The sequence below is a fragment of the Camarhynchus parvulus genome, chromosome 4A, assembly GCF_901933205.1.
Source record: "Camarhynchus parvulus chromosome 4A, STF_HiC, whole genome shotgun sequence".
Lineage (NCBI taxonomy): Eukaryota > Metazoa > Chordata > Aves > Passeriformes > Thraupidae > Camarhynchus > Camarhynchus parvulus.
In genome coordinates, this window is record NC_044600.1 from 15657586 (window position 1) to 15678548 (window position 20963).

General features: G+C 47.1%; 1 protein-coding gene across 1 annotated transcript; it reads right to left on the reverse strand.

The window, feature by feature from the left end:
* Positions 1-590: 590 nt before the first annotated feature.
* PRPS1 (phosphoribosyl pyrophosphate synthetase 1) lies at positions 591-12753 on the reverse strand. Its single transcript, XM_030967431.1, has 7 exons — positions 12457-12753; positions 10077-10260; positions 9634-9732; positions 7842-7966; positions 5946-6119; positions 4989-5148; positions 591-2674 (listed from the first exon to the last, which is right to left on the reverse strand). Exons 1-7 carry the CDS (start codon positions 12576-12578, stop codon positions 2582-2584), a joined length of 957 nt encoding a protein of 318 aa, XP_030823291.1. The 5' UTR covers positions 12579-12753; the 3' UTR covers positions 591-2581.
* Between the last annotated feature and the right edge of the window lie 8210 nt (positions 12754-20963).

Here is a 20963-nt window from a genome sequence, read left to right on the forward strand (position 1 = left end):
CTCAGCAAATGCCTGCCTGAGGCCATGGTCATGTTCAATCTAGGCCTGGAGGTCTATTTGTAATGCCAAAGACCTTTCTCTAGACCTGCCATCTCATCCTTCTGACTTCATACTTCCCCATGTGCAACACACAATGAGAAAGGATCAGGGTTTAGTCAGAACAAGTGCTCCTCAGGACATAATCCTACTGTGTCTGATCATCAGCTTTGTGCAAGACACTTACAAATTCTTCATTTGTACTTGTTAAAATATTCAAGCTTCCCCTACCTGAACATGATGGGAATGAATTTGCTCAGATACATAATTGAACAGTACTAGAGAATCTGCACTGCCACCTCTAACAATTAAGTCCAGGAAATCAAACACGGACAAAAGGAATTACTCAATGCTTGGTCCTATGCTTTTCCTTCCATGCAACGTGAGCAGAGCTAAGCTGAACCTCACAGCTGGCCACATGCACAAGGGTTAAACCAGATGACCTTCCAAGGTCCCTTCTAAATAAAAGTACTTGATTATCTACCTTTAAAATGACCCAACTCAGAAGATTCATGTCACTTAAGATGTTTACAAGTATTTACAGGCAGAGGCCATGGTTTTTAAATAAAAGTTTAATTCCTTCATCAGGTCTTAACTTTAAACACAAATGCTGCTGAAAATCCTCCCCGCACTGCTCTGATGTTCTGGCCTTTGGCTCTCAGAGCAGCAGCAGGATGGCAGCAGGGGCTCCCATACAGGAGGTGGGATCACAGACTCTCAGGAGAGCTCAGTGCAGGATGCAAAGCAAAGAAGCAAGAGATGCACAGTTTCCAGACAAACACCAATTCTTATACAAAAAGAAAAGCTCTACACTAATAGAAGTGTTAATGTTGCCACAGGACAGGAGTTTAGGAAGGGAGAGAAGTCTTCAGTAAAAGGCACAACTAAAGAAGTACTTCCCTAGATTTTAACCACATCTTTCAGTTAGTTCCACTTATACCCCAGCCCCCAGCCTCTCAAAGCCATGCTGGTTACTGTAGAAAGTCATTTCAAGTTCCTTCTTTTCCCTTTTTCCCTTCCTCCAGCTCAAAAACAAATAAAAAAAGGAGTGCTTATTAAAAAAAAAAAAAAACAAAACCCAAAACAAAAGAAAACCAGAAAAAACAGTTTGGTCTATAAACCGTAGGAGTTCAAGAGAGACTTAGCAGTTTACCTCACGATTGTCTGGTACATTTTCAAAGTATTCAAGTTTCAGATGATACTTATTACATCCAAGAGCCTCAGCCAGCTCTAGTTTTGGTATTTTTCTTTCAGGCACTTTGTGGCCTGTCAGGTTGGTGTTAAATCTGCAGTTCTCCCAGTATTATGTATCACCAGCCTCTTCAACCCATTGCCATAAACACTCCTGGGAAGCATCAGACCCACTCCAAGGGCTCCTTCAGGTTTTGTTGTCCTGCAACCTGCAGTGCTCCTTGGCTTAAGGTATTTTGCAAGAAGCAAGGCTTTCAAAGAAAGGCAGACAGTGAGCAGGACAATGTGTCAGTAACTTCCAGGCTAACAGGACTGTAACAGGCATTGAGTGAGAGGCTGAGCCAGCTGGACACAAAGCTGTTGTGTTTCAGGTCACCCCAGCATCTGAGCAGGCACTTGCTAGATGCAACAACCTTGCTGCTGTTGGACAGAGGCTCTGTTTACTACTGTACTGGTAAAAAAAGAGTTGGGGGTTGCACAGCAGGTCAAGGTGCAGCTGCAGCACATGACAGCAGTGCTCTAGTTAGCTAGCAAGGCTAACAGGAAGCTGTGAAACTGAGAAGCTGGTTTTAGCCTGCACTAGAAACCAAAGCACACAACCACCACAAGGTGTCTATGTCAGAGCTTTGGGAAAAGAACACTTGTCCAGGATGCACCTTCCCCACTAAACTAGCACAGCACTGCGCAGACTCTGCTCTCACCCTCACTTTGCTGTGTAGTGCACTAAAGGGCATTTAATTTCATCAACAATTAAGAGAAATTCAAGTTTGCAAGCTACACTGATCTCCTTTTATGGGAGGAAGCTGTAGCAGAACTACTCCCATGGTGTCTCCCAGGGCTTCACAAGGGTCAAGCTTGGCCAAGACACAAGCCTTCCCCACCACTCTCCAAGGGCTGTGTCAGGTACAGAGTGGTAAGACAGCCAGCAGTCTCTTGGGCTCTTGCTGCAGATCCAGATCAACATGTCCTAGGGAGCTCTACTTCCCAAACAATTTAGGATGCACATGCCAGATCATCTAACCCTGCCCACAGACAAACCCTCTCCCTCCCCCCCTCAAAATAATTGTGGCAATTAGCCATGTGTCAGTCCTGCTCTCCACAGACCTGCAGAATTGAGTCAGTGCTACTGATCAGCTCCATGCACAGGGGTGCTGGTGGAGTTGGCTGTTATAAAGATGAGCTTTCCCCCTCCAGCCTCCCAGTGTTGGGAACAGAGCCAGTAAAGCCTGACTTAAGCAGGAGATGTGGAGAACTGCACTGGAACAAGCAGAGTCTTCTACTGAACTTTACAACAAGCTGAACAACTTTTGGTTTTAAAAAAAAAAGCCATACAAGCAGCAGCTGACATCTGTTGTTATAAAGGGACATGGCTGAATAGGTAGGAAACAGATTCCCCATTATGAGTCCTCCTGATGGCCTCTGCAAGGATCATGGAGATGTCAATCACCTGGAAGGGAAGAAAGATACATCAGTGCCACTGAGAAAAGGCATCAAGCCTGAAAGAACTGCTGGGAAGTCAGGGACAACCTAAAGAATAAACTCATCAACCACATTTTAACATGCCAGATGCAGATAAATTACTTCTACACAGGATTAGGATTTAATTACATCTAAGCCTGAAGATACCCCACAAATAGCACTACAAATATTCTAGTTGGTCTGTCAGAGTTAAAGTCTACTGTTGCCTTGCTTTGCTCAGACTCCCCAGGCTCAATCTGTTCACCACAGGACTCTCTTATTCACTTTGTGCAGAGAAGTTTGGGCAGTCTAAATCAAGATGAAATCGCTTCCCTTGAGCCAAGAGGTTTTACCACTGCTGCCAGCAGTCTGAGAGATGAAGCTGCTGCGCTGCAGCTCAGCTCCTGGGTGCTGTGCTGGCTCCATCTGGTGGGGTCAGAAAGGTAGCAGGAGGGAAAGCTGAGTCTCAGCCAATTCCCAGCTCTGAATCCCCACAGCTAAAGCATTTCAATATATGTAGTCTAGTAAGAATCACTATATTCATGGTGCATTAAGGAAATCAAGTGAAAATTGTATTTTTTATCTTTTAGATAGTTTGTCTCTGAAGGGAAGAAAAACTGAACAAGCTGCAGAGTAAAGCCTGAGACTTGTGACAAATCCTTTACCTCTGTGCTCTTCAACATCAGACACCAGTGTGTAAATGTGAGGTATTAAAGGAGAGTCTGGAAAACTGCTCCACTGCAATCTTTGGCTACAGCTACTTACACAGAGGTTGCCAGTTTAACATTTTGCCTACATCAGCTGCTGTGTGGAGCCTAGAAACAAGGTGAAGCACCAGAAATGTTTTAGAGGCTGCAGAAGTATCATTCAGAAATTACTGCTGAAAGAAATGCAACCCAACAGCAGCTTGCAATCGGCTTACAACATATTTCCAAAAGCAGCTTAAAAATGACTGCAGCTTCTACGAGTTCACCTCCCCTCTCACCAGCAGCCCAGCAGTGGGGAAGCCTCTACACCCACACCACAGTACTGGCTGAGGGTGAGCAGTGCCAGAACTTCTCCACATGCTTGTGTCCTAGCTATTGGTGCTGTGAAGCCAAGGCCCTTCTGGAATTAAATCTAGCAAAGGACGTCAGGGACAACAAGAATGTTTGCCTTTTGTTATTGATGTATTTGGAAAACCCTAAGAATAATGTGGGCCTGTTCCTAAAGGGAAGGGGGACCCTGGTGGCAGAGGATGCAGAGAAGGCAGTTAGTGAGCACCTTCTTTGCATCAGTCTGCACTGACAAGCAGGAGACCTGGGTAAGGGAATGCTGGAAGGAAGTCTCTTCCTTTGGGAGGACTGGGTTAGAGGACACTTGGGCAAACTTGATATCCACAAGTCCATGGGCTCTGATGGGATATATTCATGAGTACTGAGAGAGCTGGGAGACATCACAGCCAGGCACTCATGATCAGCTTTGAAAGGTCCTGCAGATCAGCAGAGATGCCTGAGGACTGGGAGAAAGCAAATATAACTCAGAACTACTGGCCAGTCAGCCCGAGCAGGTGACAGAGCACTTCATCAATCCCAGGGCAGGCGACAGAGCACTTCGTTCTGGAGGCCATCTCTGTGCACATGGGTGACAAGAACATGATCAGGAACAGTCAGCATGGATTCACCAAGGCAAATCATGCTTCACCAACCTGATCACCTATGAGGAAGCAACTACCTGCATGGGTGAGGGGAGAACAGTGGATATTGTCAACTTCAGCAAAGATTCTGACACTGTCTGTCATGAAATCCTCACAGGCAAAACTCAGAAGTGTACACTGGATGAGTGGATTGAGAACTGGCTGAACAGCAGATTCTGGGGCTCATTATCAGCTTTTGGTTTTCACATGGATGGCAGAGGCTGAGCCTAAAGTGACAGATACACAACAAAGCTGTCAGCACCAACATCAGAAGCTCCTGTCTACCTCCGTTTCAGCATTGCACATCAGCACATCACTCCTCCAAAGGGCACACATCCAACTACTTGCCTACATCGTGGCCCCATTAAATCAGACACCTGATCTAGGTAAAACAAGCCCTGAAAAAAAATCCTTTATGAACTGTTTGAGATGAGCTGCAACAGAAGCTGCTTTATATCAGTGTAACATGTCTGCTACCCCACAGCAATAGGGCCAAGAGAACAAGGCAATACTAATGACAGTACCAACATAATCAGGCACCACTACACAGTATTGTGGGATTTTCACCCCCAACAGGTGAACAGACAAGGCTACCACCCCCCAGGAGTGACAGAAAATAGATGCTCACCTGGATTTTAGGGCACTGCTTCATCTTGTCCTCCTGGGGTATTGTGTTTGTGACTACAACTGCCTCAAAACAGGCATTGTTGATGCGGGAAATTGCTGGCCCAGAAAAGATCCCATGAGTTAAGATGGCATAAACTTTGGTGGCTCCAGCTGACACAAGCCTGCAAGGGGGAGGTAAAGGAGAAGGATGAGTAATTCTCAGCAAGTATTAAGCTGACATAAGAGCAGAGCACATGGTAAGCATGACTGGAGAGACCACCATGTGCTAGGAACAGGTTACCTTTGATTCCCCCACTTTACTGATTTGGGGGAAAAAAACAGTCTTACAAGTACCATGAAATCCACTACAGGCAAAGCACACACTGAAAAAACCCCTTTGTTCTTAGCTCTGGAATATTTGGAACAGATCATACAAATGACCTTCTGTAATTTTTGCTTACACAAGGTAGCAGATATTTAATACTGTGTTAATACTTTAATACTGTATTTAATAAAGTATGAAATACTGTGCTGATTTTTTATACTGTATTTTACAGTTAATATGTTGCTGCTTCTAGTGTAAAAGGCATGAATGATATCAAAGTTTGAAGAGCTTATTTCTAATACAAAACCAGCTGATGGACCAGACAACACTTAGTTCTACCTGGCATGGTCAGTGATGGTCCATTTTCAGTGCAGGGAAAAAAAGAGACACTATGGTCTTCTACCTATTCCCACTAAAAGGACTTTTATTATTCTTTTTTCCTTATTTTGTTATGACATGAATAATCAAGAAACTACATGAGCCTACTCCAAGAAATTTTACTGTGTTTTTTCCCTGATTTTGTATGACATGAATAATCAAGAAACTGCACGAGCCCTGTGAAACTTGTCATGCAAATAATCTGCTTAACCCATAACACGGTGCTCCCTAAGAGCAGGTTCCTGGGTTAGGAGGGCAGCAGCCAGCCCCACTCACTTGTCTGCAGCGTGGCAGATGGTGCCACACGTGTCTGCCATGTCATCCACCAGGATGGCCACTCTGTCCTTGACGTCCCCCACCAGCACCATGCGATCCACCTCGTTGGCCTTCTTGCGCTCCTTGTGGATGAGGGCAAAGTCTACGTTCAACCGATCTGCAATGGAGGTCACTCTGAGGAGAGAACAGTTCCCAAACAACACTTAACTCACACAGCAGCTTCGGGCAAAGCTCTTTCAATATCAAACACATTGCACTAAGAGGAGCTGTCACCACATCTGCTACTGCTCCCAAGCAATTAATAGAAGGCACTCTGCCACCTTAGTTTCCCTTCGAGCAGCTAAACTGCAACCTCTGATCTAATCTCTCTCAGTGACTGCAAATAGATCTCATCTTTCATCATGACCACTGTAAACTAATTTGCATTTAAGCTGAAAACAAATCTTAACCAGCAAGGTCAGCAAACTTGAAGCGATCCAAACACTTGGAAAGTTGTCATCATTGTAACACTACACTGGAAAGGCTTAAGTTGTGCTATGACAGGGCTTTACTGTCACTCCTGTGAGCACTCAGTCATCATGCACACAAGCACTGGCACAGATTGTGGCAGGATTACATATCCAGGAAATTCAAATACACCACCTCACATTTATTTCCATTAAAGTGACTGCAGAGCAACCTTACTAGAGGGATCTTAACTTTATATATTGATACTGATGAACAGTAAAGAGTTTAAAAGTGGAAGGAATAGAACACACATGGCCCCAAGAAACTCTTCACTTGAGGTAAGTAGACTCTTAGCCCCACTAGATCAGACTTATCATCCTGGTGGTCCTACACAGACTGTTAAACTAAACTGAAGTATTTGGCTTTGCATATCTCCATAAAATACTGCACCAGCCAAGATCGGCACATTTCAATATAAGAGGCTTTTGAGCAGATTTTTAGAAGAGTCAGATTATATCTGGCTGGTTTGGCACTTCATATACTGTGTTATGCAACAAGCTACAGAAATAGCTGAATGTACAGGAGGTCTTGCCCAATCCATGGACCACAGCAAAGCTACAGAAGACATACAGTGACCTCCACCGTGTCTCTTGGCTGCCTGTAACACATCACTTCAAACATTCTGAGGCATGTGAATCACATCAGCACCCACCAACATTTTGGTGTGACAGGCCTGGATTAAAGAATACATCTGTGTCCCTCTACTGTTCACATGTAGCCCTCAGACAGAAGCATCAAGGAACAGCCTAGTTTCTCCCAAAAAGCCACTGAGAACATTCTGGGCTGCCCACAAACTGGCATGTTTGTCTGCAGGGAGATGGGAGATTGTAAGGCTATCAAAATAGAAATGTGCTATAGCATATGCTGCTGCTTTTTGGAAAGGAACCATCTATCTTCCTTGCTCTCAGGGAAGATGAAGAGAGGGAGCAGGCTTAAATCACAGCTAGATATTCAAATCCAAGGTAATAAAGTAAGAAAATACCCCACAGACCAAGTTTAATTCTGCAAAGAAAGCAGCCTGGATAAAAATGTATCATTAATCATCAGCAGTAAGCTAGCCTTGGCATAGGGGTGCAAGCAACACTATTTCCTCCTTCAGTTGGCATAAACACCCTTGTACAAATTGGTTTACTCCAAGGGAGGTAGCTGTTGTGCAATTCCTACCTATGCAGCTGTGATTCTAGAAGCTATTAAACGTTCCATGTAGCCCAAGAAACCTTCTAAACATTCCCTAGGAAGAATATCTGACCACTCTTCACCAGCTGTCCCAGACTGTGTGAGAGAAGGCAGACTGAAAGAAGGAACATGTTTTAAAAATAGTCACAAGTATTCTTAGGAATTGAAGTAGACACAGAAGCAGCATCTCAAGCTACCTGTCTGACAGCTCACCTCTTGGCTCCACCAGCATCTGGTGAAACAATGGTGCAGTTCTTCCACTCTGGAATATTCTCTTTGATCCATTTCAGTACAGCAGGCTCAGCATATAAATTATCAACAGGGATGTCAAAAAAACCCTGCAAGGAAGATAACAGGAACAGATATAGCTGAAAGCCCCATTCCAGAAACAGTTGTAGGAAGCCTTCTGTATCATCAGGCATGCAGTCATCACCTTTCCACAGCTTTCAGCTTTCCTTTTTACTTCCCTTGATGTAAGGGCAGTAGTCTTTGGGATACACAGTATAGTAATGTAAGAAGTCTTCAGAGCCAGAAATAGTTCAGCAGCATAAATAACACTTTATATTTAACACCTCCACAAAATGAAACTAGTTCTGTCCTGGGGGCTGCAGAAAGCCTGCAGCAAACGCACTCATTTCCAGAGCAGCTGGCTGCCTGTTTACAGTCAGTCTTTAAAGCTCATTACCCAAACTGTTCACATCTACAAAACAGGCTTGAGTAATATCTGTCGTTAAAGTAATGCAGCTGGTTCCATAACTTTACAGTGACCCTGCAGACTTCTGCAAATCTTATAGGTCACCAAATGCCAGAAGTTAACCCTGGAGAAAACAGGCAGGAGAGTGAGGGGCAGCTACTCCTGAGGAATGCATCAAGGTACAGGGTAACAGACCCTTCTCACCATCATTGCTTCTGTGCTCAGCAACACAGCAGCTCCAGGAACCAGGCTGAAACCAGCCAGCTGCTGGAAGCACATGTGCACAAATGATCCCATTAAATCCCATCACTGCTGCTGGTGCAAGGTCAGCCCTTTCAGTCACACCAATTCCAAGCCCTGTAGGAAGAGGGGACCCCCTTGGGCTCAGTTATTTCATGCTCTTTCTGAGAGCCTTCTCAGCTGTGCCCCTACAGATTTTTTTCATCTGAGACAGTATTTCTGGGCAAATCATACTGAAGTGTGAATGACTGCACTTCCTAGTGTTAAAACAACAGCCAGCCCACTTACTTCAGCAGGCAGTAGCTACCTTACCCTGTGCAGCAATACAACAGACATCCTTCCCTCTGCCACGCCCCTCTCAGCAGCGCTGAGTTGGTTTCTTGGTCCTAAGCACTTGCTCAAGGTAGAGAAAAACAAAATCAAACTGAGCTTGCAGTCTCTCCTCTCCCTGGAAAGCACTCCTGCCAGCTTTCTTACACAGCCCAAATCAAGACTTCAGTTGCTCTGTGAGATATTTTGTTCATAAGCCAACAAAGCCTATGAATGATTTTCAATTCACTGCCAGCTTGGGAGAGAACCAAGGCCAGCCTGTGTGGGAGGGTGGCACTGAATGAATCCCACAAGTGTGACTGCCCATCTTGCCAGAGGCAGGCTATCAGATCACTGTCCTGGTCAGCTAAACCCACAAATGCAGCTGTGCCAGGACACCTGAGGGCAGAACTAACTGCTCACCTCTCCAAGACAACACACAAAGTATCAGAAACACTGCTCAGAATTTAAAGACACTCTCCATCTCACATTCCTCCAAGGTCTAGTGAAGAACAGAGTCACTGTGTGGCAACAAAGCTGTAGTGATCCTTTACTAGCTCATTTACACAAACTCAGTCTGATGAAGAACAACTGTACTTTCATTTACAGGTTAACCTGTTACCCACCTCCCCCATGCAGTCCCAAATTCCCAAGTCTTGATCACTGCAGTATCTCCAAAAAGCAGATGACTGGAAAGGTTGCAAAGCAGCCAAGAGGCTCCGACTGGAACTAGTTAAGCCCCTTCCTGATTTTTGTTCCTACCTGAATCTGAGATGCATGCAGGTCCATGGTGATGATGTGATCTGCACCTGCCACAGACAGCATGTTTGCAACCAGCTTGGCAGAGATTGGAGCTCGACTCTGGTACATGAGAAAAAAAAGACAGTATAAGACAAGTTCAACTCCTTCATCAAGATGTCAGCCTTCTGCTTCCAGGCAGTGATTCACAAGCAGTTACTAAAAGGAGCACTCATTAACATTGCATCTTCTCATCAGCTAGTGATTAGACTTTAGTGTATTTTCAAGAAGAACTAGATCTTTATGAGAAGATCATTTTGCAGTTCAATGTTCTGAAGTTTAACAAACTGAAGAGAGGTTAGATATTCAGAGGAGGCGACAAAACTTCATTTAAATCCTCTCCAGCTGTCAGGACTTTCAAGGTGTGCCTTTAACTTCCCTGCAGAAACCTTTCCCACATCCCTTACCTTGTCCTTCTTGTCCTGCCGGGCATAAGGGAAGCAGGGGATGACAGCTGTGACTCTGCTGGCTGAGGCAATCTTGCAGGCATTTATCATGATGAGGAGCTCCATCAGATTGTCATTGATTTCCCCACAGCCACTCTGCACAATGTAGACATCCTCCCCACGAACACTCTCGCCTATTTCCACGCTGGAAACATCAGAAGAGAGTTGGAGCCAAACACAAATTAAAGCACAGCCATTACCTGTGCCTGCAGAGCAACCAAGGCCCTGCATCCCCAAGGTCCTGTGGGTGACAGTGCCATATAATCAAGGCTGTTGAACAGGAACACTGCTGTTTATTTGCTCAGTGGCTATTTTACAGCACTCACTCATCAGATTTAATGGTCTAGCCAGTAAGGCTAAAAGCACTCACCTGTACTCTTGATCTCAACACAAGCTGAGCATGTAAACACCTCAGAGCAGGCCTTGTTCCCCTGCAATCACAAGCACAGCCACCTCTAAAAGCAGCAGTGCACAAAGGAGCAAGGACCCTGGCCAGCCACCAGCCAGAGTGGGGTCAAACTGCTACCAGAGCAACACTGCAGCCAATTATCACATTGAGACTCATAACAGCCATTGGGGGCTCCAGCAGAGGAGCACTCCAGCCTTTCACTCTGGAAAGGCTTCTGGGGTTAATTTTCTCCTGGATGCAGTGCACACTAATCCCTGCTGATGAAGGGCCTGAACACAAGCCAAAGGTCCTGTTTGCCAGCAGCAAAATGCCAGCTCCAGTGCATGTATGGAGACACCTACACCAGAAAGAGTGGGAAAGAAACCACTTCAGTTATAGAGCCCCTCAGGGTAGAGCTCTAATTCTAATATTTCCTTCCCTGACCTTTCTGATCTCTTCTTCTAACTTTTTTTGATGACTGTTATCTATTTATATCTTACTGCTCAATATCCATCAGCGAGCTGCTGTCATCTTTACTGCCCCCTGACTTACAGGATGCATCCATCTCTCATGGAGAGCTTCTGTCAATGAGAACTCTGCTGGGGAACTGTCTAATTATCAGCAGTTAGCATCAGTGTCATCTCCACTATTGGGGTGATTTAAGATGTTTATGGTACAAAAAAGTCTATGAATTGCTCTGTTGAAACAATTTTGGGGAAGTACCTGCTGCCAGTTTATTGGGTAAATAAGATGTTTTTTAAGTCTCCAAGTCACATTACCTGCTGACATGGGAACCTGCTGGCCAGCCAGCTAGATAGGTAAGAGCAGGTAATAAAGAACAATGAGAACAGTGCAAGGGCTGTAAATCAAACAGAACTTTTTATAACTCCTCTACAACTCTCTGTACTACCTCTGAGGTTTCACAATCGATATCCATGGTAAGAGAACCATAATACTGTATGTCACATGTACATCCTGGATTTTCGTGGAAAAATTCTGCTTCCAGAAGGAGTGGGTTGGAGCAATCAAGGTTCTTTATATTATACTCTGTGGTGTATACATGGTTAGTGTATTCTCTAAAGCAAGCTTAATGAGCTCTGAACAAGTTTAAACCTCTTTTTTAGCTTTACGTAGGATGGCAGCAAGATTTTTAAAGCATAGCTACATAAAACAAGGCGAACATTAGGTTTCAAAGCTGGAGGGAAACAGTCTGCGTGACTGCAAATGCACCGTGGGATGCACGGAGGTGTGAGCCTCCTCTCTCTCCTTAAGAACTCCAGCAATACTTTCTAAGACTCTGAAGCTCTTCAGCGAAGTTTAAAGGCACCAGCTACACGCTAAACACAAAATTACCAAGCCTCAAGTCATCAGAGTCTAGATTTAAGCATGAAAAAGCCTGATCGGTGTAGGTGTAACTCCGAGATGTGCCGTCCCATCAGCTCGCGGCTTCGGGGTGGAGGGGGTAAGGTCCGGGTGGCGAACTGCACTGCTCTAGCACTGGCCACAGCGGCCAGGTCACACAAACCCTGCAAGCTCAGGAGCCCCGCGCGGCCCCGGGCGCTAAGGGAGCCCCAGAGGGGGCGGTGGAAGCCCCAAAGGCGGCGGCGGGGGGGAGCCCGCGTGGGGCCCGCGCCGTGAGGCGGGGGCCGTTGGAGGCACGGCCCGGGCCGCACATGGCTCCCGGGGCGCACCTCGGCCCCGCCTCGTCCCGCACCGAGACCGGGCTGTGCCCGGGGGGACGGGAGCAATGCACCCGAGGGCTCCGGGACAGCAGGGCCCGGCGGGAGCACTCCGGGGAGGTCTCCGAGCGCAGCTCGGCAGCCGGGCCCGTCCACACGGCCCGCGAACTACAACCCCCATCACCCACCGCGCGGAGGCCGCGCGGTACCCAGCGCCGCAGCGCCGCGCGGCCTGCCGGGAGCTGTAGTGCGGCCGCGCCCCGCCCCGCCTCACCATGTCTCCTGGTTGCTGAACTTCTTGGTGACCACCTTGCCCAGCTCCAGGCCCAAGCGGTCGGCGATCTTCTGGGACAGGTCCTGGTGCGAGCTACCGCTGAAGATCTTGATGTTGGGCATGGCGGCGGCTGCGGCACCGGCGCCCTTTTTCTCCCCCTCCTCGTCGCTCCGCCACGCAGCGCCCGCGGCTGCCGCGCGGGGACCAGCCCGCCTCCTGCGAGGACGCGGCACGGTGGGTACAGGTCACACCAGTCGCCTCTACGCCGCCATCTTACCCTTTCCCGCCTACCGCGCCGACCCTTTATAGCCTCTCCGCCCCGAGGACACGCCCCCAGTCGCTTCCCATTGGCTGTGCTGCCGAAGGGGGTTGGGGTTCCGCTAACCGGCGCGGCAGTAATGGGCGTGGCTTCTCGCGTCTCCTTCCCCTTGAGGGCGAGGAGAGGTGCGCGCGGCCTCCAGCTGGGGGCGGGGCCTAGGGCAGGAGACGGTCTGCGATTGGTCGCTATGTGGCAACCTCCGCTGCGATTGGCCAGAGCGGCAGCGGGCCGAGAGCGCGGCCGGCGCTGCCCCACGTGTCCGCGCGGGTGCAGCCGCCCCCCGGCGGCCATGATGGCGCCCCCCGCGCGGGGAAGGCTCCGGGCCGCGGCCCCGCTGCCGCCTCACGGCGCCGCCACCGCCGCCCCCCGCCCCGCCACCGCCGCCCCTCCGCCGCCAGCGGGGCCCCCCCGCGCCTCCGCCACCGTTACCTCAGCATGCCGGCCTGCCCGCGCCCGCCGCGTCCGTCCCCGCCGCCCTGCGCGGCGCTGCGCGGAGCTGGCGTCACCCGGCGGGCCGCGTGTGAGGCGGTACCGGCTGACACCGGGTGGCACCGGGCCCGCTGCGGCACCGCCGAGCCCCGCGACAGGGTGCCGGCCCTGCCCTTCAAGGGCTGTGCTGATTTTGGGTCAGGGCTGCAGCCCGCCTGGCGGCTGATTAATTCCTGAGGGGTTTTTATGTTTGTAGTCGGGATTTTGTACCCAATTCCATACCAAATTATATTTTTATATCTATATATATAGATACATAGATAGATACCTATATCTGTATGTATACATCTATCTGTCTTATAAATATATGTACTTAAATATGTAACTAACTTTAGACTAACACCACTATAGACTAACATCAGTCTTCTGTGAATTATTGGTCTGTATGTGGCTGCATTATGCACATTAATTTATCTTTGGCAAAATTAAACATTGTGCTTAAGGGTTTTTAACCTTTAAACCTGGATTGTTAACCTTTAAATCTGGATATAATTGAATCATAGAATATCCTGGGTTATGAGGGAATCACAAAGGCTTGATTCTTGGCCCTGCACAGGACACCCCCAAGAATCCCACCAAAGTGGGATTCTTTTTATAGTGGTTTATTCTTGTTCTAAATTTCTGATCCAGTCTCCAGTTGTTAATAGGCCAACATATTCCTGTCCTTTTTCTAAGACTTAATTATCTCAAATTACCTTTCACTACTTTGAAGGAAATGATGCTCAAATTTTAGCTTGTATACATTATTATAAACCCCTTCAAAATAAAAAGGCCCTGTGTTTCATCACAGAAAATGCAGGAATTAATAATTGCTCACATTTCTGTGTTTCTGTCAGACACACAACAGCAGCAAGTTCAGGGTAATGATGAGACCAAGCCAGGGACTCAGCACTCCCTATCTGTGCTTGTTATTTCCCCACAAAATGAAGGAGGAAGATTGACACATTTATATAAATGTACAAAAAAATATATAAAAATAAGCCACAGCTTCTTCAGTATTTTCATGCAATTGTGTAGCTCCTACTCATGTTACTTGAATTTCTGAGAGGCAATAAACTTCTGCAGTGAATTTGACATTGATTTGCTTCCAGTCCTTGAGAATTCAACCAGAAGAAACCATCCACAATCAAGGGGAGGTGGGGCTGGCCATGTTTTCTTTATTTTCTTAAACTCCCCTGGCCCCAAATGCTGCTGCCACTATCCCCAAAGACCCATAAATTAATGACTGCAATACCATACTTGGAGGAGGTTTTCCAGAACACTTTGTACAGTGTCATTAAATTTGGAATTCATCTGCATAAAAAATAGATATCGATTCCCATGCTTTGCATTGATGGAACTGGAATATTAATACTGGTAATTTTGATTATTATCTGGTGTAGCTGCAGCAGTTTTGAGACATTGTGATAGACAAGAAAACCAGGGAATGGGGAAGGCAGAACAGAGCCCTTTGCTTCTAATTTGTTGCTAATCATTGCTCATTTTAGCAAAGAACAGTCATCTTAACAAACGAAATTAATCTTAGCAGTGAAGAAAACTTCACAGGAGGCTGGCTACCCGATGGTTCAAGTGATGGGATTTGAGGCTACCTCCTAAATTTCCAGCAGACACATTTTTGCCCCAAATCCACATCCCTGCAGCCATTCACTGCTGCCTCCAGGCCTTTGATCTGGGGCACACCTTGGTTTTTGAAGTATTTGCTTAAAACTCTTGTTTTAAATTCCATTTAATTGAATACAGAACGAGAGTTTTCTATGCCCAGGCACAGAAAACAGAAACATCTCAGTTTATTTGTGAACCAGGCACTGGGACCCTGAGGCTGAAGGGAGCAGAGGATAAATTTAAACATGCAAATTATGCCTCTCATTGATGAGCCCTGCCTGGGCTTCTCTACACGGGACTTTGGAAGCAGCTTTCCTATCAGGATCCTCCTGGCATCACAGAGGTGTGATTTGGGGGAGTGAAAAATCTGACAAAAAAACCAAAAGGAATTAAATCCTTAATCCTAAAACCAGGAACTAGCAACCTGTTCTGTGTAAAATCAAAGATTTTTTTTTTCCCTTTCTGAGCTGGCAGCCAGGTGTGTTTTCACACCCACCTGCTCCCCTCCTATTTCAGCCTCCACGGAGCCTTTGTAGATTAGCCAGCGCTTTGTTGTGAGGACAAAAGTCCACCTCCACTAACGACTCCCCGAGCTCTTGGAACAGGATAACCTCAGGGATTTGCTTAAGGAGAAGCTCTTAATGCACCAGAGTCTGAGTTAAACAAAGGCAAAACTCGCTCAGGAGGTTCCTCAGCCACAGCTGGTCTAGAGCAGGGTGCTTTGCCATGCAGGGACAAGGAGGAGCAGCTTTGAAGAGTGAGAGGTTTATCTGGTTTCTGAGATTAAAGGAGAGACTCTGCTGGCATCCCTTGAAAACCAAACCAAACTGGCTTGGGAGTCAGGATTTCTGTTAAAGGATGCTCAGGGAAATGATCACAGATCAGGAAAAGAGTGCATTGGAGTGTCTCAGCTCTGGTGTGGATGCCCTTATTCACCTCAAAGCACCTCATTGCAGCTGGTGAGCCTTGTTCTGAAAGCAAAATACAAGAAATTGAATTATTTCCTTTCAATCGAAAGGAGTTTATTTAATTTTCCAGTGGTTTACAGTAGGGACAAGCACAAGCTGGCCTGGACAAGCAGAAAGGACAAGCTTATAGCCTGAGGTGCTGTGTTCCGTCGAGTTCTGAAAATTGTGAATTAAATTAGCGTCCAACTGAGGAGAACCTGAAAACACACAAACAGCCAAAAAATCTTTACTTACCTGATTCGAAGGAGGTGCAATTAGTCAGAAATACCTTTGTGTGTCACAAGCTGAGAATGAAATCCCCAGGAAGTTTCCAGCAGCACATTAACAGCATCACATTTCATGGCGACGTCAATCAAGACAAGCAGCCCTCGTCCCCCTCTTGGCACTTTCCTGCATACAATTGCCACTCAATTACCACCAGCCACTAATCAAGAGCACATTTTCATGCAAAAATCCCGTGGCTGAGGGTTGTTATTTCTTTCTGTTGCCTTGTGACTTCAGTTCTCACAGCCGGTTCTGTTAATGAATGGCACTTGATGGAAATTACACCGGGCTCTGCCCTCTTGCCTTGGTGGCTGAAAGTAGGAGCCGGGAAAAATTGGAGGTTGGAGGTAAAAAAAAAAAAAAAAAAAAAAAAAAAAAAAAAAAAAAAGTAAAGAAAAATAGAGGTAGAGAAAAGGTGGGAGGATGGATAGGAAAGTAGATGAGGAAAAAAAAAAAAAAAAAAAGGTTGGAAGGCTGAAAAGTAGAGGCTAAAAAGGGGAGGGAGGTTGAAAATTGATGCCAAAAAGGGGTGAGAGACTGACATGAGGGCAGGCGGAGAGGAATGGTGCTCATCCTTAGCACTGTAAATATTCCCAGAGTTACACAGGACATCCCTGGACCACAGCCACCAAGGAAAAGCACATGGTTTATCGGGAAAAAGTGAAAATTCTGGGAAAGAAATGGTATTGCCAAGTCTTCACTGGAACCAATACAGACTTAGAGATCATTTTTAAAGGATCCTGACTGGTTCCCTTTGTTCCTGCTCTTTCCACTCAGCGTTTTTACTGTGCCTTTCTAAGGAACCCAGGTAAAAATATGAGGAATGAGCCCTCTTGCCTTGGGAAGAGGTGAATATTCATTAGATTTAGGAGTATTTCCAAGGTGCTTTTTGAAAGACGGATTTAGTAAAGCATTTTAAAGTGTCCTGACCTAGAGCACATCCCCAGCCCTTTCATCTTCTCAACTTTAGAGGGGCAGCACTGGAATTTCTGCCACTTTAGGCATGGTGTGTTTGCTTTTTAATAACTTTAATAACCTTTGCTTTTTAATAACTTTAATATTGCAGCTGCAGGAACCCCCCTCTGTCCATTCTGTGAGAAGGGGACAGGTGACAGCCAGGGGTACCATCTCAGCTGGCCTGGGGGGTTCTGCAGCAGCTGCAGTGGGGTGAGGGGTCTGCTCGTGCCCTGACATGGAATTACATAACATGACACAAAACCTCTGGGAAAATTTCCTAATATACACGAAACCAGACAGTTTTTGTGTATATGAGGCATGTTTGGGTGCTGTAAATAGGCTGAGATGACTTTGCTCCCTGGCAGACATCTCCCATGTGCACAGAAGGCCATAGGTGCCCTGGCCAGCCCCACTGTGACTGCCCACGTGAGGAATTTGTTGGGATATTTCACACAGGAATCCAGACACTGTGCTTTAAATGAAGATAAAATTTAGACATTACTCACTTCCATTTGACTGTCAGCTCCCCTGGGCATGATGAAAGCAGCAGTGGGTCCCAGTTATTCAGCTTGCTCTGCTGTTGTATCTGGGGCTCCTGCAAGTCCTGTGTAGTGCTGCCAAGACCTTGGAGAGGGTGGAAATCCTGACAGGAGAATGCGACTGCTCTGGCATGGGGATTAGAGTTCAAAGTGCTCTCAGCCATGGTGCCCGGTTGTTGTCTCCAGCTGACAATGACCAGCAAAGTTCATGGAGACACAAAACCTGTCTTGGGACTGCTGCTTGAGGCCTACTGGTTTTCCAGCCTCTGCCTTTGACACTTTAACCCCTGACAGACAGGTAGGGGGGTTTAACCTCAGCTGGCAAAGCAGCACCACACAGCTGGACAGATAAAGCAAAAGCTGCTCAAGCAAGGAAGGCAAAATAAGGAATTCATCCACTGCCTGCCATGGCAGGCAGGTGCTCCAGGAAGGCAGGGCTCCATCAATTACGTGGGAAGACAAACTCAGAATGTTCCCCTTCCTCCTTCTCCCCCAGCTTTGTGTGCTGAGGGTGATGCCATGAGGTCTGGGGTGTCCCTGGGGTCAGCTGGGATCAGCTGTCCTGGCTGTGCCCCCCAGCTCCTCACTGGTGAGGGTGAGGAGCAGGACAGGCCCTGGCTGTGTGCAACTCCTGCTCAGGGAGAGCTCAAATATCCCTGGGTTATCAGCACAAAACCAAATCCAGCCCCACAGCACCTGCTGTGAGGAAAATTAACTCTAGCCCAGCCAAAACCAACACACTAGGTCCTCTGTTGGTCTGAGCATTAGAGGGACCAGCCTGGCCCAAATTTTGTTCCTTTTCTGTCCGTGGTCACTGACAGAGCCTTGGTGAAAATTCCTTGAGAGTAGACATAGATTAGGGGAGATTAAGGCAGGGAGCAGACTGTGGGGATGCAGGGACATCAGATGGCCAGGAGTGCCTGCTGTGGCTGGGTCCAGGAGCTGGGAAGGTCCTGGAGGAAATCTGCACCAGCAGTGAGGCTACAGCAGAACACTCAGGGGAAGGCAATGTGAGAAGGGCAGGTACTGCTGGTTTGCTCTGAGAAGGTGCTGAAGGGCAGCAAACACAATCTGCCACTCTCAGGCAGATTGCTCTGGTGGGAAGGGATGTAGAAAAATTGGTTTATCACGCAGTATTTTAACTTTGACTTCCCGGGGCACAGTGGCTTTGAGCTGAAGAACCGTTGGTGCTAAATGAGAACCAGGCAGTCTGCAGGGAGATGGGCAGTGAAATAGGAACTAGATTTTGAGGGAAAAACCCCACTTTTCTCTGTGCTATGTTACTGAGATGCATTTTTTAAAAATAGCTGTGATTCAGAACCATTAACAGGAACGTTTTACCTGGATCATTTCCTTTGAGAGTATTTACAAATCCCCAACAAGAGCAGGGACCGAACCTAAGATAGGAATACAGCAATGTCATCCTGCAGGGAATGTACCAGTCCAGCTCCTCTGCTCTCAGAGGGACATCTGGCTGCTCCTGGATAACATTTCTGTACAAATAACACCATTCTGATGGTGTGCTTCTTGCCCTCTAGATGGTACCAAGCACCGAGTCTGAAATCGCTGATTTAACTGCCTGCTGTCAATAAAATTTTCAGACTCTGGGGGTTGTTAGAAAACCTTTTGGCTTTTCCATGGTTTTGATCCATATCCAGCTTTATAAATAGGTGGGTTTTGTGCCATTCAGTGTCACTGTTAGTTCAGCATGGGAAAGGGTGTGATGCAGATTAAAATAACGAGCCTGGAGGCACAGAGAGCTCAAGTGCTGTGTGAGTCTCAAGTGCTGCCGCCTTTGCTTTAGACAACACGTTCAACCCCCGTCTAGAGAATGACCCAGTTCCTATAGGGGCTTTTTTTGGGTTGGATCCTTATTAGACTTGGCTTTTATAATTCCTGGAGGCTTTGGGGTGTATAGAGGGAACACACATCAACGCCTTCCTCCCTGATAAACAGAGAGCAGTTCATGGTGCCAGGCAAAAACGTGTACATTGGATATCGTCTGTAGCTAGGAAATTGTTTGCCTGGCTCTGAATTCTCCCCAGGTCTGGCATTCTGCTCTGCTGGGCTTTCCCCTGCAGACACACCAGAGCAGTCCCAGAGGGCAGCAGAGCCATCGGGCCACCGATGGCAGGGCCACACTGTCACCTCTTCCCAGGCAGAAGAGCTGGGAAAGGCTTGGGTGAAAACACAGACTGGAGCTGGTCAGTGGGTGCTCACCTTGGCTCACCTGAGAGGGATCAGGCAGGGCTTTGTTAAATCCCCCCTTTCTCCCCAGCTTTAGGGCAGGAGGGTGTCCCAGCACAGCCACACTGCCCAGTGCCAGCACTGAAGGAGTGACTGCTGCTGCCTTCTCCTTCTGGGGGAAAATTAAACCAGAACAGCTATTAGCAAAACAAAAGTGACCTTGGCAAGTCAAACAGTTCATTTCAAACCTGTCTGTGATACCTGCATTTCTATAGCAACAAAAATAGGAGGTTTTGCTTACAAACAGTGTCTTGTACATCTAAGAATAGCCACATTTCCACAAAGTTCTTTAAAAAAGACACAAATTCCAGTTTGGATATTAAGATTAATATATTTAATCTTTCTTGTTTGTAAAACAAGACATAAGTTTGTGTATAGATATAACATATATTTTTTTTATTTATATATAATATATACAGACAATAAAAAAATTTTCCTCTGTATTAGACTGAGAGATTTATGGAGGAATGATATAGGCATAACGGGGAGCTTTGAAGAAACTCAGAGTTTCATACTAGGTAATTCCCAGGGAAAAGGAAAACACCCTGTCAGCCTTCAGCACTAAAACAGGCCTTGCCCACCATGGACTGAAGTCGCAACTGGCTCTTCCACTGGATATTTGCTACATGGTTCTTGAAGTCAGGAGGCTGTCCCCACAGCAGGATGCTCTGTGCCTTGCTGACAGCCACGGGCCAGGGGAGGTTATTGCACTCCGAGGATGCAGTGTTAAAAGCACATTTGTGCATTTCCATAGCTCCTATGGAAGAACGAGACATTTCCAATGTGCATATTTATCAAAAATCATAGAGATGGGAAGCGACTGCTCATCCCCAAGGGATGGGGCGAGCTGCCTGGCTTGGAGAGCTGCCCTCAGCCCCCTGAGGCCAGGGCTGTGCCCTCCTGCCCGGCCAGAGGGGTGGGACAGGGACAGGCACCGGGATCCCGGCGGGATGTGAGCTGCAGTGGGTGGCAGGGTGAGGGCAATGCCATGTGTGACCTTGCATTTCTCTCCTTGCTCTCTTTTGGAGGGTGGGTGGCTGCAGGGAAACACCAGTTAAGGCTGTCTCAGTGATTATGTCTGTTACTAGACTGGGAGGAGCAGGAGGGGAACCTTGGGGTGGG